Consider the following 26121-nt stretch of genomic DNA (forward strand, 5'->3'; position numbering starts at 1 on the left):
AGAAACAAATAACATACAAGGGAACCCCAATAAGGTTATCGGCAGATTTTTCAACAGAAACTCTGCAGGCTAGAAGGGAGTGGCATGACATACTTCAAGTGATGAAAGGAAGAACTCTCCAACCAAGATTACTTTACTCATCAAGGCTCTCATTCAGATTTGAAGGAGAAATCAAAAGCTTTACAGATAAGCAAAAGCTAAGAGAATTCAGCAACACTAAATCAGCTTTACAAAAAATACTAAAGGAACTTCTTTACACAGAAAAGGCCACAACTAGAAACAAAAATACCACAAATGACAAGGCTCACCAGTAAAGGAATATAAAGTCAAGGTATGAAATCATACAAGCACAAATATGCTACCAAAATCAGAAATTGTTAGAAGAGGAGGGTACAAATGCAGGACACTGGAGATGCACTTGCAATTAAGAGACCAACAAATTAAAACAATCTCATATGTATATAGACTCCTATATCAAAACTTCAGGGTAACTGCAAATCAAAAATCTACAATTGATACACATGCGAATAAGAAAAATCAACTCAAATACAACACTAGAGATAGTCATCAAACCACAAGAGGACAGAACAGAGAAGAAGTGAAGAAGAAAGAGCAACAAAAACAAATCCAAAACAGTTAATAAAATGGCAATAAGAACATACATATCAATAATTACCTTAAATGTAAATGGATTAAAGACATAGACTAGCTGAATGGATACAAAAACAAGATCCATAAATATGCTGTCTTCAAGAGATCCACTTCACTTCTAGGGACACATACAAATTGAAAGTGAGAGGATGGAAGAAAATATTCCACAGAAATGGGAATCAAAAGAAAGCTGGGTTAGCAATACTCATATCAGAAAAAAATAGACCTTAAAATAAAGAATATTATAAGAGACAAGGAAGGACTTTACATAATGACTGAAGGATTAATCCAAGAAGAAGATATAACAATTGTAAATATATATATACCCAACATAGGATCACCTCAATATATAAGGCAAGTGCTAATAACCTTAAAAGAAGAAATTGACAATAACACAATAATAGTGGGGGAATTTAACACCCCACTTAGCAATGGACAGATCATCCAGATAGAAAATCAACAAGGAAACACAGGCCTTAAATGAAGCATTAGATCAGATGGACTTAATAGATCTTTATAGGACATTCCATCCAAAAGCAGCAGAATACACATTCTTCTCAAGTGCACACAGAACATTCTCTAGAATTAATCACATTCTGGGCCACAAATCAAGCCTCAATGACTTTAAGAAAATTGAAATCATATCCATCTTTTCTGGCCACAGCACTAAGTGATTGGAAATCAACAACAAGAAAAAACTGCAAAAAACACAAACACATGGAAACATGCTACTAAACAACCAATGGATCACTGAAGAAATCAAAGAGGAAATTAAAAAATACCTAGAAGAAATGACAACAAAGATACAACACTCCAAAACCTATGGAATGCATCAAAAGCAGTTCTAAAAGGGAAGTTTATAGCAATACAGTCCTACCTCAGGGAACAAGAAAAAGCTCAAATAAACAACCTAACTTTACATCTAAAGCAGCTAGAGAGAGAAGAACAGACAAGACCTAAAGTTAGCAGAAGGGAAGAAATTATAAAGACCAGAGCAGAAATAAATGAAATAGAAACAAAGAAAACCATAGAAAAGATCAAAAAAATTAAAATTGGTTCTTACAAAGGATCGTCAAAATTGATAAACTCTTACCCAAATTCATCGACAAAAATAGAGGACTCAAGTCAATAAAATTAGAAATGAAAACAGAGAAGTTACAATGGACATCACAGAAATACAAAGGGTCATAAGAGACTACTACATGCAACTGTATGCCAGTAAAATGGAAAATCTAGAAAAAATGAACAAATTCTTAGAAAAGTACAATGCTCCAAGACAAACCAAGATGAAACAGAAAAGATGAATGGACCAGTAACAAGTACTGAAACTGAAACTGTGATTAAAAAACTTCCAACAAACAAAAGTCCAAGACCAAATGGCTTCACAGGCAAATTCTATCAAACATTTAGAGAAGAATTAACACCTATCCTTCTGAAACTATTCCAAAAAATTGCAGAGAAAGGAACACTCCCAAACTCATTCTATGAGGCCACCATCACACTGATACCAAAACCAAAGATACCACAAAAAAAGAAAATTACAGGCCAATTTCACTGAAGAACATACATGGAAAAATCCTCAACACAATACCAACAAATTGACTCCAACAATACATTAAAAGGGTTGTACATCATGATCAAGAGGGATTTATCCCAGGGATGCAGGGATTCTTCAATATCCAAAAATCAATCAGTGTGATATACTACATTAACAAACTAAAGAATAAAAACCATATGATCCTTTCAATAGATGCACAAAAAGCCTTTGACAAAATCCAACACCCATATGTGATAAAAACCCTTCAGAAAGTGGGCATAGAGGGAACCTATCTCAAGATAATAAAGGCCATATATGACAAACCCAGAGCTAACATCATTGTCAATGGTGAAAAGCTGAAACAATTCCTACTGAGATCAGGAACAAGACAGGATGTCTGCTCCTGCCACTACTATTCAACATAGTTTTGTAAGTCCTAGCCATGGCAATCAGAGAAAAAGAGATAAATCCAAATTGGACAGGAAGAAGTAAAACTATCACTATTTTATCTAAAAAAATCCTAAAGAAGCTACTAGAAAACTGTTAGAGCTCATCGATGAATTTGGTTGGCCAAGTCGCAGGATATGAAATTAATACATAGAAATCAACTGCATTTCTATATACTAACAATGAAAGGTCAGAAAGAGAAATTAGGGAAACAATCCCATTTACCATTGCATCAAAAAGAATAAAATACTTAGGAATAAACCTACCTAAAGAGACAAAAGACCTGTACTCTGAAAACTTTAAGATGCTGATGAAAGAAATCAAAGATGACACAAACAGATGGAAACACATACCATGCTCTTGGATTGGAAGAGTCAATATTGTCAAAATGACTATACTACCCAAGGCAATCTACAGATTCAATGCAATCCCTATAAAACTACCAAGGACATTTTTCACAGAACTAGAACAAAATATTTTAAAGTTTGGAAGCACAAAAGACCCAGAATCGCCAAAGCCATCCTGAGAAAGAAAAATGGAGCTGGAGGAATCAGGGTCCCTGACTTCAGACTACACTACAAAGTTATAGTCATCAAAACTGTGTCATCACAAAGATAGAAATATAGATCAGTGGAACAGGATAGGAAGCCCAGAATTAAACCCATGCACCTACAGTCAACTAATCTATGACAGAGGAGGCAACAGACCCTTCAATAAGTGGTGCTGGGAAAACTGGACAGCCACATCTAAAAGAATGAAATTAGAACTCTCCCTAACACCATACACAAAAATAAACTCAAAATGTATTAAAGACCTAAATATAAGACCAGATACTATAAAACTGAGAGGAAAACATAAGCCAAACACTCTCTGACATAAACCATAGCAGTATCTTCCCAGATCTACCTCCTAGAATAATGACAATAAAAACAAAAATAAACAAATGGGACTTAATTAAACCTAAAAGTTTCTGGATGACAAAAGAAACCCTAAACAAAAAGAAAAGACAACCAACAGAATGGGAGAAAATCTTTGCAAATGAATTGACTGACAAGGGATTAATCTCCAAAATTTATAAACAGCTCCTGCAGCTCAATACCAAAAAAACAATCCCCTCAAAAAGTGGGCAGAAGGTCTAAACGGACAATTCTCCAAAGAAGACATACAGATGGCCAAAAAAACACATGAAAAGATGTTCAACATCACTCATTATTAGAGAAATGCAAATCAAAACCACTATGAGGTGTCACCTTACACCAGCCAGAATGACCATCATCAAAAAATCTACAAACAATAAATGGTGGAATGGATATGAAGGAAAGGGAACCCTATTACACTGTTGGTGGGAATGTAAATTGTGCAACCGCTGGGGAAAACAGTATGGAGATTCCTCAGAAAACTAAAAATGGAATTACCATTTGATTCAGCAATCCCACTCCTGTGCATCTATCCAGAGAAAACCAGTACTCAAAGGAATACGTGTACTCCAGTGTTCACCGCAGTACTCTATACAATAGCCAAAACATGGAAACAACCTAAACGTCCATCGACAGAAGTGGAGAAAGAAGACATGGTACATATACAAAATAGAATATTAGCCATTAAAAGGAAAGAAGTAACAGCATTTGTGGAAACATGGATGGACCTAGAAATTATCATGCTAAGTGAAGTTAGACTGTGAGACACCAACATCATATGCTATTCCACTTACATGTGGAATCTAAAGAAATGATACAATGAACTTCTTTGCAAAACAGATACTGACTCACAGACTTTGAAAAACTTACGGTTTCCAAATGAGACAGCTTGAGGGATGGGGGAATGTGCTGGAGGTTTGGGATGGAAATGCTATAAAATTGGGTTGTGGTGATCATTGTACAACTATAAATGTAATAAAATTTACTGACCAATTAAAAAAAAACAGCCATTGAAGTGATCTAACCAGATCACTTTGTAATTATTTTATGAAAATGGTAAGATAAAAATTAACTTAAAAAGTATGTAGACATCTAACATTTACCTAGGGAGAGAGATAAAGATAACACTACATCCATTAAGAGCTATGAGAAGGATGATTCTGTAAATCACAATGACAGATATAAGTAATACAATTACCCTATAATTAGCACTTAACAGTGTATAAAGCATGTTCTCTTAAATTAACTCATTTGATTCTCACAACCCAGAGAGCAGGTCAGGGAATATTATTTCAATTTTAAAGAGAAAATTGAGAATTCAGAGACACTGATTTGCTCAGAGTTAAATTTTAGAAAGTGGTAGTGCTGTAAACCTAAACACAGGGCATCTACCTTGAAATCCATGATATTGTCAAACTTGCTATGCTACTAACACTGTTTCTGTGTTGTAAGACACAGAGATTTGACTGGTTATGTTATTTGTTTCATTAAAATGTGGGGAGCAATAAATGGACTATTTTCTCAAAGAGTGGTTAATAGGAAATGATTATAAAGGGATGAAAGGAAAGAGAAGCATCTGACGGAAAGCTTTATAGTGTACCTACATGTCCCGTTTCAACAAAAACAGTGTTTCTCACGTTCATAATAACTAATTTCCTGAGTCCATCCTCACTCCTTCCCCCCAAAACATGCAGTGTGGGACCCATTCTGGTGGCCAGCCTCAGCCTCTGTGGCTGCACATGTGCAAGATGCCAACTTAGACCATATAGCTGACCTCCACCACCATGCATGCATTTGGTGCTAGTCCTATCCCCTCCAGCTATGCACCTCCATACTGCCAGCCTCATTCCAATAAGCAGCTTCCACTGCTATGTGTGCACCTGTGACAATACCCTGCAATCATGGAAGTCTATGCTAACAGCCACCACCCTCATAAATGACGGTGGGCTGAGATTCAGCCCTATATGCTGTTACTGGCCTGAACTCCTCCAGCTGTGTACCTGCACACCCTGGGCCTGACTCACATCACAAACCTCTAATGCCATGCTTATATCTATAGTGATACCCTCCAGCCACAGAAGTGTGCTCCTATAGCCAGGGCATCTAAAGCTGCTATGGGCCCATGCCTGGCCCTGACTCCTGTCACTGGCTTGCACCACTGGGCTGTTCAGTTAGGTCCTCCAGCTATGTGCTTGTACCCTGACATCCTCCACTGCCACATGCCCATGGAAAAACCCTACAATCTCAAGATGCATGCCAAGATCCAGTACCCCTGGAGCATATTTGGTACCTAGAGTTGGACTTCTACTGGATCTGGCCCTTGCCACTACATGTGTGTCTGAAACTAACCCCTTACACTACACAGGCACCTAAAGCTGGCCCTACAGTCAAGTTTGTGAACCACTGGTTCCAGCCACTACAGTGGCCTACCCTGGTTCTCTACCTGCTGTACCTGAAGAAGATGCTTTAAACACCAAAAGCCTTTGCAGTTACTCCAGAGCTCCCCATAGTACTCACCAAGGACCACACAGCTATCAGTACTGTGAACCTAAGAGGCCTGAGCCAATAAGATATTATGCCCCCTGCCCCAGACCCAGAACCATAGAGATCATGAAGAGTCAGGGAAAACTAATACTACCAAAGGAACACAGTGAACTTCTAGTAAATGACCCCCAAGAAATGAAGATAATGTGAATTGCCAGAAAAATAATTAGAAATAGTTGTCTTAAAGATGCTCAGAGAACACCAATAAACAACTTAACCAAAAAAAAAAGAAAAAGAAAACAGTAAAACAATATTATAACAAATGGGATGCTCAGGAAAGAAGACAGGATCAAGATGGCAGAGGAGTAAGATGTGGTGCTCACCTTCTCCCACAAAAACATCAAAAAAAAAAAAACTACATATAGGATAATTCGCACATAACATCTACTGAATACTGGCAGAAGACCTTAAGCCTCCAAAAAGGGCAAGAAACTCTCCACATAACAGGGTAGAACAAAAGGGAAAAAAGAGAGAGAGAGAGAGAAAGGAATCAGGATGGGACGAGCACTCATGAGAGGGAGCTGTGAAAGAGGAAGGGAACCCACACCCTGGAAAGCCACCTAACTGATGGGGAGATCAGCTGAGATGGAGGAACCTGAAAGCCACAGAGAAAAGTACAGCAGCTGGACTTTTCTTTAAACACCAAAAGCCTTTGCAGTGGAAGGCAAAGCCAACTTACTTTTCACTGCAAAGAAAACCATAAAGAAAACAAAAAGGCATCCTACAGAATGGGACAAAATAGTTTCAAACAATGCAACTGACAAGGACTAATCTCTAAAATATACAGACAACACATACAACCCAACAGCAGAAAAACAAACAACCCAAGTGAAAAATGGGCAGAATCCCTGAATAGACATTTTTTCCAAAAAAGACATGCAGATGGCCAACAGGCACATAAAAAAATGCTCAACAATGCTAATTATTAGAGAAATGCAAATCAAAACTACAACAGGGTACCACTTCACACCAGTCAGAACGTCCATCATTAGTAAGTACAAATAATAAATGCTAAAAAGGTTATTTTTAAATTCCTGTATTTTCAAATTCCTAAAAACACACGTGATCCAGCAATCTCACTCCTGGATATGTATTGAGACAAAACTATAATTCAAAAAGATATTTGCATCCCTGTATTCATAGCAGCACTATTCCCAATAACCAAGATGTGGAAACAACCTAAATATCCATTGACAGATGAATGGATTAAGGAGATGTGATACATATATACAATAGAATGCTACTCAGCCATAAAAAAGAACAAAATAATGCCATTTGCAGCAACATGGATGGAATGAGAGATTCTCATACTAAGTAATTCAGAAAGCAAAAGACAAATACCATATGATATCACTTATATCTGGAATCTAATATTTGGCACAAAATAACCTTTCTACAGAAAAGAAAGAAATTCATGTTCATGGAGAACAGACTTGTGGTTGCCAAGGGGGAGGGGGAGGGAGTGGGGTGGACTGGGAGTTTGGGCTTAGGAGATGCAAACTGTAGCATTTGGAGTGGATAAGCAATGAAATCCTGCTGCATAGCACAGAGAACAATGTCTAGTCACCTGTGATGGAACGTTATGGAGGATCATATGAGAAAAATTTTAAGAGATAGAAAACAAGCAAGTAGCAAACAGAAACTTTGTATCTTTAGAATACAATAACTAAAGATTTTAATGCAGAGTTAAGCATCAGACTGGACCAAGAGAAGAAAGAATCAATGAACTTTAAGAAAAATCATTTGAACTACCATGAGATACCACCTCACACCAGTCAGAATGGCCATCATTAATAAATCCACAAATAACAAGTGCTGGAGGGGGTGTGGAGAAAAGGGAACCCTCCTGCACTGTTGGTGGGAATGTAAGCTGGTACAGCCACTATGGAGAACAGTTTGGAGATACCTTAGAAATCTATACATAGAACTTCCGTATGACCCCTCAATCCAACTCTTGGGCATCTATCCGGACAAAACTCTACTTAAAAGAGACACGTGCACCCGCATGTTCATTGCAGCCCTATTCACAATAGCCAGGACATGGAAACAACCCAAACGTCCATCGAGAGATGATTGGATTAGGAAGACGTGGTATATATACATAATGGAATACTACTCAGCCATAAAAAAGAATGCCATAACGCCATTTGCAGCAACATGAATGGAACTAGAGAATCTCATACTGAGTGAAATGAGTCAGAAAGACAAAGACAAATACCATATGCTATCACTTCTAACTGGAATCTAATATCCAGCACAAATGAACATCTCCTCAGAAAAGAAAATCATGGACTTGGAGAAGAGACTTGTGGCTGCCTGATGGGAGGGGGAGGGAGTGGGAGGGATCGGGAGCTTGGGCTTATCAGACACAACTTAGAATAGATTTATAAGGAGATCCTGCTGAATAGCATTGAGAACTTTGTCTAGATACTCATGTTGCAACAGAACAAAGGGTGGGGAAAAAAATGTAATTGTAATGTATACATGTAAGGATAACTTGATCCCCTTGCTGTACAGTGGGAAAATAAAAAAAAAAGAAATTGGCACAACATTTTAGATCAACTGTAATTTTTAAAAATTAAAATAAAACACGGTCATATTATAAAAAAAAGAAAAAAAAGAAAAATCATTTGAAATTTTCAATCAGAGGAGAAAAAAAAAATTTAAAGGGCATGTAGAATGCCTGTGTGTCCTTAAAAATAAGTAAGTCTTTTATAAGCAACATATAATTGGGGCTTGTTTTTTTAAAATCCACTCAACTACTATATGCTTTTTGATTAAGACAAATGACATATTAATTATTGGAGTTCCAGGAGGGGAAGAGAGGGAAAAAGGGAAAGAAAGCTTATTTAAAGTAATAATGATTTAAGACTTCCCAAACCTGAGGAAAGATTAGGACATTCAAGTTCATGAAGCAAATAGGTCTGCCCCAAATCTCAATCCACTGTGATCTTTTCTAAGACTCATAATAAAATTGTCAAAAATCAGATACAAAGAGAATTTTAAAAGCAACAAGAGGAGTTCCCACTGTGGTGCAGTAGCTTAAGTACCTGACTATAGCAGCTTGGTCACTGAGGAGGTGCTGGTTTGATCCCTGGCCCAGCACAGTCAGTTAAATGATCCAGCATTTCCATAGATGAAGCTCAGATTCAGTGCCTTGCTTGGGAACTTATATATGCCATGGGGTAAGCCATTACAAAAGAAAGCAACAAGAGAAAAATATTCTCTCATACAAATGAACCCTCATAAACCTATCAACGGATTTCTCAGCAAAAAACTTGCAGGCCAGGAAAGAGTAAGTGCTGGAAGAAAAAAACTGCCAACCAGAATACTTTACCTGGCAAAGTTGTCCTTTAGAAATGAAGGCAAAATAAAGACTTTCCCAAACAATAAAAAAAACCTGAGGTAGATCATCGCCACAAGAACTTCCTTACAAGAAGTGCTGGAAAAAACTTCTCTAACCTAAAAAGGAAGTATGATAATTATTAACATGAAAGCATATGAAAATATGCAACACACTGATAAAGGTAAGTATATAGTCAGATTCAGAATACTATAATATGGTGATGTGTTAAATACTCTAGAATAAAAGTTAAAAGACAAAATTATTTAAAATAGCTAGAGATGAAATGATGCTCAAGGATACCATAAAAAGATGTAAATCATGACATCAAAAACAAACTATAGAGAGAAGGAGCAAAAAGGTAGTTTTTTATGCAATCAAAGTTAACTTGTTATCAGGTTGAAATTAAACTGTTATATCTATAAGGTGTTTCAGGGAGTTCCCATTGTGACTCAGTAGGTTAAGAATCTGACTGGTATACAAGAGGATATGGGTTTGGTCCCTGGTCTCACTCAGTGGGTTAAAGTATCTGGTGTTGCTACAAGCTACAGTGTGTGTCACAGATGTGGCTTGGACCTGGCATTATTGTGGCTATGGCATAGGCTGGCAGCTGCAGCTCTGATTCAACCCCTAGCCTGGGAACTTTCATATGCTGTGGGTGTGGCCCTAAAAAAGACCAAAAAAAAAACTATTTCAAGTAAGCAGATACACACAAGATAAATAGACGTATACAACTATGAAAAATCAATTCAAAAGGAAGACATCAAGAGAAGAAGAAAGGAACAAAGTATAAATAGCCATAAAACAATTAACAAGATGGCAATAGTAAGTTGTTAACTATCAATAATTATTTTAAATAGATTCTCCATTCAAAAATCATATAGTGGCTGAATGGATTTTTTTAAAAAGCCCCAATTATATGCTGCTTGTAAAAGGCTTACTTTAGTTTTAAGGACACATGTAGGCTCAAAGTAAAGGGATAGAAAACAATATTCTATGCAAATGGAAACCAAAATAGAGCAAGGATAGCTGTACTTAGAAAAAAATAGACTTTTAAGTCTAAATCTGTAATAGGAGACAAGCCATTATATAGTGATCAAGAGATCAATTCGTTAAGAGGATATAGTAATTTTAAATATATATGCACCCAATATCAGAGCACCTGAGTGCATTAAGCAAATACTAACAGATCTAAAAACAATCATAAATAACAATATAATAATAGTATGGGACTTCAATAGCATAAACTGTACAATGGATATATTATCCAGGCAGAAAATAAATAAGGAAACATTGGACTGGCTCTATACTTCATATCAAAGGGATCTAACAGATATATATGTATATATATTTATTTATTTATATAGAACATTCCAGGCAACAGGAGGAATATACATATTTCTTTCAAGTGCACATGGAACATTCTCCAGGATATGTCATATGTTAGGTCACAGAACAAGTATTATTAGTAAATTTGAAAAGATTCAGATCATACTCATCTTTTATGACTACAATGGTGTGAAACTAGAAATCAGTAACAGGATGAAAACTGGAAAATTCACAAGTACATTGAAATTAAACACTTTCCTATACAACTAATGGATCAAAGATGAAATTAAAGAAAATTGAAAATCATCTTGAAACAAACGGACACACAACATAACAAAACTTATGGAATGCAGCACAAGCAGTGCTAAAAGGCAAATTTATGGCAATAATTGTCTATGTTAAAAAAACAAAAACCTCAAACAATCTAACTTTACATCTTAAGGAACTAGAAAATGACAAATGAATCCCAAAGTTAGCATGAGAAAAAAGATAATGAAAATCAGGGCAGAAATAAATAAAATGGAGAATGATAGAAAAAACTGACATAACTAAGCACTGATTTTTTAAAATGATTTTTAAAATGTACAAAATTTACAAAATTTAGATAGACTTACCAAGAAAAGAGAGGACTCAGATAAATAAAATTATAAATGAAAGAGGAAACATTACAGCAGATACCACATAAATACAAAGCATCGTAAGAAACTACGATGAATAGTTATATGCCTACAAACTAGACAATCTCCTAGAAGTGGGTAAGTCCCTAGAATCAAGACTGAATCATAAAAAAGTATAAAATCTGAACAGACAAATAATGAGTCAGGAAACTGAAACAGTAACACTAAACCTCCCAAAAAAGAAAAGCCCAAGTCCAGATGGTTTCACTGGTGAATTCTTCCAAACATTTAAAGAAGAATTAATACCAGTTCTTCTCAAACTCATTGAAAAAAAGAAAGCCCGCTCTTCCTCTCCACCAAGAACCCGAGAAGGGAGCAGAGCCCACCCAGAAGCTAATATCTGACAGACACCACCTATCACAGCTGCCTTTCATAAAAGTTCCACCTCCCAGACTCACCCAGGACCCAGAATTCTAGTTATCTATGGCCTTGGGGTAGGTGACAATCCCCTCTTCTGGTCATTTGTATCTGAATCTCTGATTTACTCATTTAGGGAAGTATTTCGCTCCTAAACATATTTTATGCAGCCATGACTCTCATACCAGAGCTAGATAAAGATACCACAAGGAAACTATAGGCCAATATCTCTGATGAACATAGATATAATAATCCTCAAAAAATACTAGCAAACCAATTTCAATAGCAAATTAAAAGGATCATACACCTTGATCAAATGGGATTTATCCCTGGGGTGCAAGGATGCTTCAACAGGTGCAAATCAAGTAATGTGATACAATGCATTAATGGAATGAGAGATAAAAGTCATATTATCCTCTCAATATATACATAAAAAGCAGTTAACAAAATTCAACATTCGTTCATAATAAAAACTGTCAACAAAATTGGGTATAAAAGGGTCATACTTCAACATAATAGAGGCCATATATAACAAACCCACAGCTAAACATCATACTCAGTAGTGAAAAGTTAAAAGCTTTCCTTCTAAGATCAAAAACAAGACAAGGGTTTTTTGACATGATCTTGTATATAAAAATCCTAAGGACTCTTCCAAACAAACAAACAAACACAAAACCAACCAAACAAACAAAAAAGCCCACCTCAGTACTAATAAATGAATTCAGTACAGTTTTAGGACACAAAATAAGATTTATACTCCAAAAAAAACAGTAAGCTCTGATGAAAGAAATTGAAGACACAAATAAATGGAAAGATAATCCATGTATCAGGAAAGGTATTGTTAAAACATCCATACTACTCAGAGCCATCAACAGTCATCAACTATGATCAATAATCATCAATAGATCCATACTATTCAGAATCATCAATAGTCATTAATGCAATTCCTATAAAAATTGTAATGGCATTTTTCACAGAAATAGTAAAACCAATCCTAAAATTCAATAGGACAACAAAAGACCCTGAATAGGCACAGGTATCTTGAGAAAGAACAAAGCTGGAGGCTTCACACATCCTGAGTTCAAACACTATTACAAAGCTATAGTAATCAAAAGAGTATGGCACTGGCATTAAAAAAAAAAAACAACACACAGACAACAACAGACAACAATAAGTGAGAGCCCAGAAATAAACCATCACATATATAGTTAATTAATATTTGACAAGGAGGTCAAGAATACACAATGGGCAAACAGTAATCTCTTTGATAAATAATATTGGGAAAACTGGACAATTACTCACACATAAGGAAAGAAATTGGACCCTCTACCTTATACTACTCACAAAAATTACGTGAAAATGGATTAGGAACTTAAATGTAAGGCCTGAAACTATAAAATTCTTAGAAGAAAACAAAGGGAAAAAAGCTCCTTGATTTTGGTATTTACAAGTCTTCTGGACATAGCAACAAAAGAAAAGGCAACAGAAGCATAAAATAAACAAGTGCAATGACATCAAACTAAAACTTTTGCACAGCCCAAAGAATCATAAACATGAAAAAAGCAGTTAATGAAATAGAAAATATTTGCAAACCATCTATCTGATAAGGGGTTAATATCAAAATTATATATTGAGCTCATATACTTCAGTAATATTAAATAAGTTAATTAACTCAATGTTTAAAAAAGGAAAGGACCAGAAAATGTATTTTCTAAATAAGACATACAAATAGACAACAGGTGTATGGGAAGGTGCTCAACATCACTAATCATCAGGGAAATGCAAAGCAAAATCACATTGAGATATCACTTTCCATCTGCTAAAATGGTTAACATCAAAAAGAAAAGAGATAGGAATCCCTGTTGTGGCTCAGTGGGTTAAGAACCCAACAAAATGTCCGTGAAGATGTGGGTTCGATCCCTGGTCTCACTCAGTGGGTTAAGGATCTGGCATTGCCACAAGCTGTGGTGTAGGTCACAGATGAAGCTTGGATCTGGTGTTGCCATGGCTGTGGCACAGGCCTCAGCTGCAGCTCCAGTTCAACCCCTATCCTGGGAATTTCCATATGATGCAGGTGTAGCCCTAAAAAGAAAAAAAAAAGATGTAATAAATTAGGTCATGAAGAAAGTGACCTCTTGTGCACTGCTGATGGGAATATAAATTGATGCAGCTGCTATGGAAAACAGTATGGAAGTTCCTCAAGAAACTAAAAGTAGAACTACCATGTGATCCAGTAATCCCACATATGGGTATATATCCAAAGGAATCAAAATCACTATCCTGAAGAGATACCTGCACTCTCATGTTCACTGCAGTGTTATTTACAACATCCAAGACAAGGAAGCAACCTAACTGTCCAGTGATAGATGAGTCAATAAAGAAAATGTGATATCTACACACAAGAAAATATTATTCAGCTATTAAAAAAAAAGGTGCAACATGAGTGAACCTTGAGAGCATTATGCTAGGTGATATAAGAGAGATACTGTATGATCTCACCTAAATGTTAAATCTAAAAACATTAAACTCTGTGTGAGATGATGGATGTTAACTAGACCTGCTGTGTTATCATTTCACAATACATGTAAATCAAACTATCATGCTGTGCAGCTTAAACTTATGCAGTGAGGTATGTCAGTTATTTATCAATACAGCCAGAAAAAAATAATGTTGAATTCATAGAATGGTAGACTGATAGTTACCAGTGGCTGGGAGGTAGAGGAAAGGGAACGATGATGGTCAAATGGTGCAAGCTGCCAGTTATAAAATAAATAGGTTCTGGGGATTTAATATAAAGCATAATGTAACTAGACCTAACAATATTCTTTGTACCTTCCAAATTTTCTATGAGCATAAGTCTTAATTGTTCTCTTCACAATGACAAAATCTGTAATTATGGGAGGTGAAGGATTTATTATTGTGGTAAACATTTCATAATATATATGTGTACCAAATCACCACATGGCCTTAAACTTACACAATGTTATGTCAGTTGTATCTCAATAAAGTTTGGAAAAAAAAGAAAAAGGAAAATTCAGTCTCCATTGGAGTATCTAGTTTGAAGATTCTACACCTGTCTAATCCACGTATTGCCAAATGTAAATAAGTCTGCATGTTTACATATAAATTAGTTTAGTTACTTAAATGTTTTCCTTAATTTAAAAATTTTCTTTCAAGAATGCTGCTAATTTTAGTTTAGAAAGATTGTAATAGAGTATGACTCATTTAAATAGCTTTTATCTCATGTAGCAGGTCTAAATGCTTTCTCACAACTTTCTTATCCAGTATGCTTTCTTGGAAAGACTATAACCAATTTTTTTTTTAAGTATTCCACACAGTCATGTGGAACTCTCTCTTTTTAGTAACATGAAATAATGAATCCCTAATCTTTCTCATTCTTAAGAGGATGCATTAAAATATTTTTTATTATCATTCCATGAACAAAATCTTTCTTCCAGTGTTTTTAATTTATTATAAAAATGTTAAATTAAAATAGCAACTACTTTATAGGTACAAAGAAATCTTATTTTTGAAATCAATAAAATAACATGGCTAAATTATGTCGTCATAAACAACAGTGTTTTAAACAGCAATTTGTTCTAATAGGAAAAAAATTCATTATAGAATACTGCTAAGTAGATAAACAATATGCAAAAGAGGGAGTTGCTGTCAAAGAGGGAGTTCCCGTCGTGCCTCAGTGGTTAACAAATCTGACTAGCATCCATGAGGACGCAGGTTTGATCCCTGGCCTGAGTTAAGGATACAGCATTGTCGTGGGCTGTGGTGTAGGACCCAGATGCAGCTCACATTCTGTGTTGCTACGACTGTGGTGTAGGCCAGCAGCCACAGCTCCCCGATTGACCCCTAGCCTGGGAACCTCCATATGCCTCGGGTGCAGACCAAAAAAGCAAAAAGCAAAAACAAACAAAAACTATGCAAAAGAAAATTAACGCCACCTACCTATTATTCCACTGCCCAGAGAGAACTATAATCCAAATGCTATGTTTTCATCTGGTACCATAGGCATAAAGCATAATGTAACTAGACCTAACAATATTCTTTGTACCTTCCAAATTTGGAAGATGTTGAAGGGACAGATCAAAGTATTAATTAACTAATGTCTCATAGTGTGTTATTTACAAGTCAGTTTACCTCCTTTATTTTTTTAACCTTCACTAATTCTGTATGGAACTTCTTTTCTCTCACAGTTTAAACATGAAACCACAGCTTCACAGAAGTATAGTTATAACATTAGCAGTTGCAACATTAGCAAATGGCAGAGCTCAAGGCTTGTACTCAGTTCTCCCGGCATCTCAAATCCCAGCATTCTTCTCTCAGCAATCCAGCGACCTCATGTATTTAGATTCCTGCTACAATTTATCCTTTGACTAAATTAAAAATCATTCTAAAAGTTTGCCTTAAAACACCCTCAGAGTGTTACTAAATTAAGGCTAAATCTCAAGTATAAATTTTCGAGCAATTAGTTTTGGTTTTGCCGGAGCAGAACACCCCACAGATGATGCCGAATAAAAACTATTTACACACTACCATAGTGCATTTCTTGTAAAAACGTTGGGTCTGTAGCAGCGATTTGCTAATCAAATTCAGAATTTGATTTGAAATGCCTCCGGCAGGCAGCCAATCCAGTTATGAAAGAACAGAAGCAAAAACCAGAGCCCTGGTGAGTCTCCTCCAGAAGCTAGCTGGGTCCCTTGCTCTCGTTAGCAAACTGGTTCCATAGGAAATCACGGCAATTGCTCCAAAAATAAAATATCATAGTTAATTTTTTCAATAAATTATTTGACTGTGCTAGACACAAAACATGTACATTTTGGAATCTAGAGTTATAAAATATTCTGACATGTTTTAATATAAACAGGAACATTTCCAATGATTGCTTGGATCGAAATTGTTTTTCCACTTGACATTTGTTTATACTTCCTAGGAAAGAAACTCTATTTATGGATAACCGAATAACACAAATAAACATCACAGAGAGCTGAAAAATCAGCTTTGATTATGCATGAAAATCTACAATGTCATTGTGTACTCTTATGCTGTATTCTGATTGCCTGTTTATTTTTACAGAACTGTTGGTGAGCCTATGGAAGAGGAGCCAGTCTTGTGAAGTACCAAGCCCTACCACCACCACCAGCCTCCCTATCCTTGATATTTCCTGTGTGTGACATCATTGTGTAACCCCCCACCCCCACCCCAGCACCCTCAGATATGTCTTGTCTGCTGCCTGGGTGGCAGAGATTCGATGGAACATAAACACTGGGCACGAAATTCCGAACAGCAGCTTCACTTGTTCTTTGGATGGACTTGAAAGGGCATTAAAGATTCCTTAAAAGTAACCGCTGTGATTCTAAAGTTACAGTAAACCACGATTGGAAGAAACTGCTTCCAGCGGACTTTTTATATGCTGGGGACCCACTCCCAGGCCCAGTTAGAACTAGAAACATCCAATACAGCATTAGATACTGTTAATTACATATGCTATGACAGCCAGCGAAATTTGGGGCAAAACCTGAGAAATACTCATTCCTGATATTCTTATCAGTTTTTTTTTTTTTTTTAATTGGGTAACTTTTCGTCAAACAGTCTTAAATTGTTTACAGGATAGGCTTTCAACTATGAACGGATAGCAATTCCTGACAGATCGAGGGTTTTTTTCCTTGTTTTGTTTTTTGCCTTTGTTTTAACACATGGTTCAACTCTTTCTAGTAAGAGTTCGAGATGGAGGAACCGGGATGAGGCTTTTTTCAGGGGAATAAACCATGCTATATCTCAAAGTACAATGCCAAAGGAACCTCACACATTGTCTGTAATGGTGCAATATTTTGTATCACATTCTTTGAGAAAAATTACCCTGTTTCCCTAACATCCCTGTGTTCTCACACACAGGAGACTCACAATTGATTCACGATGAGGTCCCCCTCCCCCTCATACATCCCTTGCTCTGACGACAGTAGCTGTGAGCATTTGTTCCACGGAGCATTTTCAGTGCCTTTGAAAACTGCGTAACTTTTCAAAGGCCATCTTAATTTGTTACGAATCTATCAAGAATTTATTCCCTCACTTTTATTTTTCTGCCTTCCATCACTTCCTTTCTTCTTGCCTTTCATCCTTCCTTCTTATAAAAAAAGATTAGGATTACCCATAATCTCCTTAATTACTCAGGAGTTTTGAGTATTTAGTTTATTTTTTTTTACTTCCCAGGTTAACACAGTTGCTTGGACTGATGTGTTCTTTTAGCTGTAAAACCAGTGAGGTGAATATGGCTTAAATAATATTACTGAATTTTCTAGATCTTTGAAATGTGTTAATGGAGGCATTGCCTATTTGAAGTCACCTTGAATTGAGTTAACCTTGAAGTTGTGCCTTCATGTGAAAAGAACAACAACATGAACTTAACCTTCACACATGTTGCCTTAGTGTCAAAGGCTAAACATAAAGGACATTTATTTCTGAGTCTAAAAGCAACTTACTAAATCTAAGTAGGTTATTCCCCCTACCTCCCCAAAGTCTATTTCAATGCGTAACTCAAACACCTACAGACACTGATGTAGAATACCTCACAGTATTTAATATCTGACAATGCTTTCAAAAGAGTTGATGTTTCTTTTTATATATTTTCCTAACTCAAAGGATATATTAAAGCCATAAGTGAAGATTGTCATGCTTTTATTCTGAAATCTGAAAGAAACCTTAATTAAAACAAGGTTTTAGGGAAGGCCATGATATGAAAGATATGGAACAATATGGTTTTAGTTAAAGAGGACTCCAACCTGTAAATCAAAGATGAAAGATTTCACTCAAGTAGAATTATATAACTCCCTTTTGTTATACAGTCAGACCATATTTTTCATGCATTTGGTTTTTTTAGGATTACCATTTTAATTTTAAAGACTTTTATTACATATACAAAAATGGCTCAATACTTGGTTTAACATCTTAGAAATTTGAGACACCCTTTGAAATAAGAAATCTGAAATGGAATGTAACTCAGTATTAGTTAAAAATTACTTTCATTGCATAAGGGTAAGGTCAATTTAGATTCACAATAGTCATGAATTTTTTCATGATTTTTTAGAGAAATTTGTGCCAATCATATTTGCTAGCTCTTGCTATTTTTGCTGTAATTGCTTGAGGAAATTTAAAGAAAACCAAAGGCTTAAATAAAAGACACCTCCCCCTTCACAAGGAAAATTATATTGTAATTGGAAACATAATTGTGACTTTTAAAATCAACTTCATAATTACAAATCTCTATTATTACTCTCAGTCCTCCCAGATATTTTTTAGATTTCAAATAAGAAAATGAAACAGTATAATGCACATACTAATTTATTGAAGTTTCCTACAGTAATTTTACTGCATACTTAGGCACAGCCATCAATCTGATAAAGCCAAATCACTAGGACATCTCCATGGTTATTTAGCTTTAAAACATGACACATTAATGAGTTAATCACACATCCTTCCATGTGATATGGTACCCAATTGGTTGCAGTTAGAGTCTTTAGGATATATGGAGAGGCAGATAAACTATGGAGAGGATTAATCACAGCTGAATGTAGTTGTAAGAACAGAATGCCAGTGCTTTTTGATTACACCATTACAAGATGTAGTGTAGCCCTCAGGGATAGAATGGAGGCTTTTGGAGAATATCAACACTTACTTTGAAATAAAACAGCACTTTTGGAAAGGGTAGTTTCACTTGGTATAGTTTTCGCCACTTATACATTAAATTTTTATTGCTCACAATAGTTCCCAATATGAGGCTGTTTCAAGAACTCCTCTCTAAGCATTATCATTAATATCTCTCTTCCTGATCCATGCTCTGAAGAATAATCACATAGGCTTTCTCACATTTTCATAATAACTCAAATATAATGAATAAAAATAAAGTTTTTTGAGAAATCTATTAGTAAGATTTGCTAATAGGTACAAAAAAGAAAATGTAATAAAATTAATTTTCTCAGTTATATACTAGGGTTGTATATTAAATAACAGTAAAATGGACCTCAGCTGTTAATAGAGGCTATGTAATCATTGCTTGGTATATGAGAAGAATGATTTGAGATGAAATATTTAAATATTTTAACAAAATTACATCATTAGCAAAGACAGAAATCAGTTTCTGGAGAAAAGAGAGATACTTGTTAAAAATTATGTCACATTTCCATTACCAATTGTAGCAACTGAAATCTTGCCTTCAGTTTTGACTACAACCCTTTGCAAAATTCTCACCCACCTCACAGACAACATGGTGGATTTGACAGCAGGACATCTCACAGGAATATCTCAGAAAATAAAGGGCAGGTCTCTCGCAACAATTTGGTACTAGCATTTTGTGGGGTTTTTGTTTTGTTTTTCTGAAGGTCATGCCTAAAGTTTTGTGGATTTCCCAGGTTTCTTTATAGACTTCATATGTAAGTAAAATAAAATAATCATGTGGAAGTTCTGGTAGAAAATTTCTCTTCAATCAGCACTTTTATACTTATTTTTTATGTAGAATTTATGTTTAGGACAATTTATTTAAATATTTTTTACTATTTATCTTTTAAAAGTTTACACTCAATTTGTCTCAATGAAAGTATTAGACACTTAATAGCCACACACACACACACACACAAAAGCCAAGGGTTTCTATCTTAAAAGTGATTCATTCTGACCTTGAAATAACCACTCTCTCAAGAGGCTGACATTGTCATTTCTAGCAGCATCTAAACATTCTTTTCCTGCTTCAGGAATGAAATCACTTGACTTTATGAGAAAATAAGGAAAACAAACAAAAAAAGAAGTAGGAAACAACATGCCTGTTCAACCATTCCATAAAGAGGGCATACTCACCTCCAAAAGAAATGAAAACCAGTTGATGTATGCTAAGAAATGAAGGCATTCTATTGCTGTCTTCACAACTGATCATCAGCATGGTCATGATCATCATCAAATATATCTTGTGTTCCCAAAGGACACAATTATATTTTGATCTCCAGCAGTATTTTGTAGTATTTACCACCTTTTGAATGAAGGATCATGAGTATTACATCTTCATCAATACCATCATGTAAGTGCCTCTGTGTGGCTTCTTTTCCTGGTCGTATATACCCCTTACCTCCTAACAACTTGCTTTTACTCCATGAGATGCTTCATGAAGCACAGCCTGATCGTCATGTGACCAGGATATAAAATTTTTACATGAACATGGAACTCACACAGGACTGCAGAACTTGGTTTCTCCAAATCAACTGCAGTTTTGTTTTTTCTATGCTACACCTGGCAGGTTTTTATGTAAAGGTTTATTCAACAACTGAGTCAGTTATTAATATCCTGAAAATAGCTGGGTCTAAACCTTATACTGTTGATTTGTGGCTGCTCTGACTTGACCTCAAGATAGAGTAAAGGGTTGTAACAATTTCTCAAACCATCTTAATTCTCAAACTGGAATATTTAGCAAGTACGTGGTGAATTCACTGTATAGTGCCAATCTTTCTAACCAATAATTTCCTTTCCCCTCTTCTCTCCTTCCTTTGTCCAACTTCCAATACCAAATTGCCATATCTAAACTATCAATAATTTCTTAAATCTCTATTTTATTTCCTAAGTAGAAAGAACCTTGGCAATTTATTTTCTAAGACAACACTAGGTTTTGTGCCATTTTGTATAAACACTCTAGTAGGTACTTTATCTTACTTTTTATCTCTTCCTTTTTAAGAACCACTTTTTTACTATTCTTAAAGGATAAATCGAGTTATTGTGTTTCAGTCTACAGTTTTGGAGCTGGCATTTGTTTTATTAATATAGAATTTTTCTCTTTGTCTCAAATATAATTTTATACTGTTCTGTCCTTGCTACTACCTATTTGTGTTGTGCTAGTTATTACATAGAGAAGATTGTACATATATTATTCTTGCCCTTTGGATGATGTTTCATGAGTGAAACTCACAAGCATAAACTCCAACATGAAGAAAAAAAGTGGCAAAAAAGAAAATTTCTATCAATATAATTTGGAAGTAAGATATTTCCAGACCTTTCAAAGAAAACTGGAGTCCTTTTATTTTTCCATTTGGGCCTTAGGCACATTAAAGGCAAATGTTGGAACATCAAATAAAATGAGGGTCAAATGTTTTGTGGAACATTGTGGTCATGTTCTTTAGGCTCACTGTGGTGCCCTTTCTTGGAGTTGGCATTTTAGGACATTTGATAGAGACCTTGCAACAATTTCTGGCTATTGCTTTCATTAACTTAAAATTGAATAGAAACAGATTGAATTTTTAAAAACACAGGGATTAAGAATTCTAAAATCTGAGGAAAGAATAGCTCTTCCTTGGGTTTGCAAAGATTACTTTTAGATAAAAAAAAAATTCTCCATATTCTCTTCCTAAATTGTAGCATCTTAAATTCTTTCTAGATAAGCAATGTCAGTGTCTATCTCCAGGATATCTGGGTTATATGAAACTGTCCTTTCAGTGGTTGCTGGGCATAACAAGCATGCTGTTAAAAGTGAGTGATCATTTGGTAGATTGTAGCCCTGGCAGTTTGTGTCATTTTAAAGCCAATAACCTGATGTTTTTAAATAAGGTAGGCAGAGGGGGCAGGAAATAGTTATTTATCACTCTTGCAATTAAACACTCCAGACCAGGCTTGCAGAGGTATATGCTGATAAGCTGGAGTTCCTGGCTTAGTGTAAAAAAATTAAAATGTCTTTTATACTGTGGTCTGATATCTGTTTCTGTAATAAGATCAGTTTGTTGTCCTCTGTGCACCAGTGGTTTTGCCCTTAATTTTTTTGGCTAGCATTCACCAAAATCTGTCCTCCGGAGCTGCTGAGAAAAACACATGTTGCCAAACTTCTTTTCTTAAAATTGTGCTGCCAGTGATGTTTTCCCAGATGTGAAAAAATAATTATCTAATAAAAGATTAATACTAATAACAATACCATTGTTGAACATGCTCATGGACTGTTCACCTTCTTTCTGATTCCTTTTTTTTTTGGAATTTGAAAATATTAAATGGAAAATTCAATGATGTGTTCCAAATTATTGTTGATGTTGTTACTGTCATAATTCTCTTTCAAAGAGTATGAGAGATCTTCTTTTGTTTTGTGTTTTCTACTAAATTAGATTTTCCTCTAGTCCTAGTGTGAATAAAAGCTATTTGAAATAAAAGTGTTATTTCTCTACCTCTTTAGTGCCTAGCATTAGACTCTGAATACTAGATATTTGACAAATATTTGAATAAATATTATACTACTTATAAATTACTGTGACATATACTATTCCACTTTCAAAAAATTATAAGTTTACTTGTGAGAATTCACAAAAAAAGGAAAAGTCAGTTGAAACAGTTGCTGTTTGAATGTAAATTTCTGGTCAGGATAAATAATAATAGCTAACACTGATTAAGCATCTGTTACTGTGCTGTTATGTGCCTGTTACTCTATGAGCACTGTACATTATTCCTCATATGACCCCTACATCATGTATTATTACTTCCATTTACAGAAAGAGAGCATGAAGCAAAGATAAGGCTATCTCATTTACTTATCCATAGCTGTAGATGGTAAGAGGATTAAATCCTTATCTACATCTAGTTAGCTCTAAAGTCTGTCCTCTGTCCAAATGGCAAACATAGTATATCAAAGATGGCCTACTGAAAGCATAACTATAAAACTATGACTAACCTTCAGAATAGACTGTGTGCTCATTCTCTGCTAACCTTAGGATTTTATTAAATTATTATTTTAAATGGATCTGGTAATTGCAGCTAGATTTGTACAGTAAGTACAAGTTACAAAACAGTTCCTTTTTCCCTATTTCAACATCTTTCTTTAATCTAGCCAAGAACTCTAAGATGTCTTTGGAATACATATTCCAAAAACTTTTGAAATCTATTCCAAGACTAATACTTACTTTTGTATTTTATAACCCCCTGCAATGTTTAACAATCTAAAACATAACTGTTTCAAATGGACACTGATTTGGATTCCTTCTGGGAAAAGATAGTAATATTTTGTCTAAGAGAAAGCAAAGTTGAGATGGAGTGGGTGGGGAGGGTCAGTTTCAATGGTAAACACCTTTGGTTTAATCAGATTTGTCAAATGGCAACTGTTACTTCATGGTTCTTTGTTTCTTAAGTTTTCACAGTGAAATGATAGCAGTTGAAAAAGTGGGGTATAAGTGAAAAATAAGAATGAATGTCTTCGTGTTTTTTTTTTTTTAAGTGATTGGTACACAAAATAGAGGTCTAAAGAATTTCTTCCACCACCTAACACTTTTAGAATTATGTCAAAATACTTTCAACTATTGTAATTACTCCTCAGCTTTGTAACATTAACATCGGTATCAATTTTCTGTGGTCCTCCCAGTTGACCACAAATGGATCATTCCCCACATATCCCACTAAGTACTTTGGAAAAGACTGACAGCTATTCTTTCAAATGGCATAAGGATAGGGAAACAAACTTCAGGGGAAAGGATGAATGAAGTCCCCTTTTTAAATCTTTAGAAAATTGGAGATAAAATAAGAGAAAGATTGCTTTTATCTTGAATCAAGTCAAATTTAAAGTTCTTGATGTATCTAAAAAAGCCACTATTCTATTATTTAAAGCTTAAACAGTACATTTAAATTCTGATATATTCCCACATATATATTTTGCTTTTCCCCTGAAATCTTTCAAGAAAGAAAAATTATTTAAACATTTAAAATGTCATGAAGTAAATCAATTTAATGATGTAATAAAATCATCAATAGCAATTACATATTTAAGAAAATTTCAATGGATGTAAAGATTATGTCCATGTTCAATGTGGTTGTTTCTTTTAAGAATGCATATTTTTAGTGCATTATTTTACATTTTTATCCTTTGCTAAACATTTGTTTTGTCTTATTTATTCTAAAAATAAAAATATTAATAGTTATTAAACATTTAACCCTGAGTTCTAATTTAAATCTGAAAACATTCTTGTGAGGAGAATAAATTAATAGATGAGGAAATTGAGGCTTAAATGCCAAAAAAAAAGGCTTTAAAATTTACTGCTATCCAAACTATTTTATTCAATGTAATCAACATTCACTGAATGTCACATACTCAGTATTGTTATCATAATATCATGGAGAATAGCAAGAAAAAGGGTAATATACATATATAAAAGAAATGAAAGAATTCTTACATAACTGCAAGAGAAATTTTACCACAGATTTGAGTTTAGAATTATATGACACTAAGCCTTTAAAAAATGTGACCTGTCTTTTATTCCACAGAATTATAACATGGAGGCAGACATAGAATATATTCAAGAAATATGTCTAAATTACATATAAATATATTTACAGAAAGATTTGGGCAAAGATCTATTAAGAGAGTAGATATGACTTAGTGTGTTGGTTAATGTCCCCTTTATCTCTAATATCCACCCTCCTAATGTCAACATTCAATTAATAGTATCTAATGTTGAGAATTAGACAGGAGATTAGATTTATAGAGATCCTAAAAATCCCCTTAGAAAGTGCTTTCTAAATTGCAGTCTTTTGCATCTCTCTCATAATTAAAAAAAAAATCAGCTAATTATAATTTCTGGTACATCAAGTCCCAGATAATCCAGTTCTTAAATAACCATTTCTACTTTATTTCATTTGCCCTTTAATGAAACATAATTTTCAACCTCTTTTACTTTTCAAAGCTCTGATCTTAATAAGCAGTACTTTTAGTTCTTTCATCAGACCCCAAACCCTGATGGAATGTAACACTTTCATCAGACAAAATGTATTTATAAGGAGTCTCTGTGCCACTAAAACTATCCTACCATTTTGAAGTCACAGTTTCTCCAGTTTAAAATTCATCCCATACTTAACTAAATGCATTCTAACTTCTTTTTATGGTTACATGTATGTCCATCTCTTCCAAGAGACTGTTAGATTCAACCCAGTAATTCCATGCAGCCATAAACACTGCTTTGCAATTGATGAATATTTATAAAAGCATTGCTACATGCTATGAAATAGTCCCTTCTTGTCGCTACTCATTTTAAGACCAGTGAAAAGTGAATGGAAAAGTATATGGAGCTCCATACTATAATCTGTGTTAGAAAATCATTGTCCTCTCTCTCCAGATCAAGCTAAATGTTCTGAGATTTAAGAAATTATTTTTAAAAGCAGGCAAATATATAAATCTTCTACTCTATGAAAAATCAAATTTTGTTTATCTATTTTCATAGAATTTCCAGAAAAGAAAATATAGAACTGGAAAACCAGACTTTTTGTTTCCAGACCCTTTCTATGAAGAACTAGCTTGTGACACTGGGTAAATTC

At 34.9% G+C, this 26121-nt stretch overlaps 1 protein-coding gene and 1 long non-coding RNA gene across 14 annotated transcripts in view; one reads left to right on the top strand and one right to left on the bottom strand.

The window, feature by feature from the left end:
- Positions 1-17159, top strand: part of HDAC9 (histone deacetylase 9) — a 959143-nt gene extending 941984 nt beyond the window's left edge. For all 13 annotated transcript variants that reach the window (XM_047752014.1, XM_047752015.1, XM_047752022.1 and 10 more), the window contains one exon: positions 16891-17159. In XM_047752014.1, the coding sequence (XP_047607970.1) occupies positions 16891-16930 (40 nt within the window). In that variant the 3' untranslated portion in view covers positions 16931-17159. The remainder of the gene's footprint in view (positions 1-16890) is intronic.
- The window catches only part of LOC125110637 (uncharacterized), a 161100-nt gene that overhangs the window by 51945 nt on the left and 83034 nt on the right, over positions 1-26121 (bottom strand). The window lies entirely within an intron of this gene.

This window comes from Phacochoerus africanus, chromosome 11 (genome assembly GCF_016906955.1).
Source record: "Phacochoerus africanus isolate WHEZ1 chromosome 11, ROS_Pafr_v1, whole genome shotgun sequence".
Classification (NCBI taxonomy): Eukaryota; Metazoa; Chordata; class Mammalia; order Artiodactyla; family Suidae; genus Phacochoerus; species Phacochoerus africanus.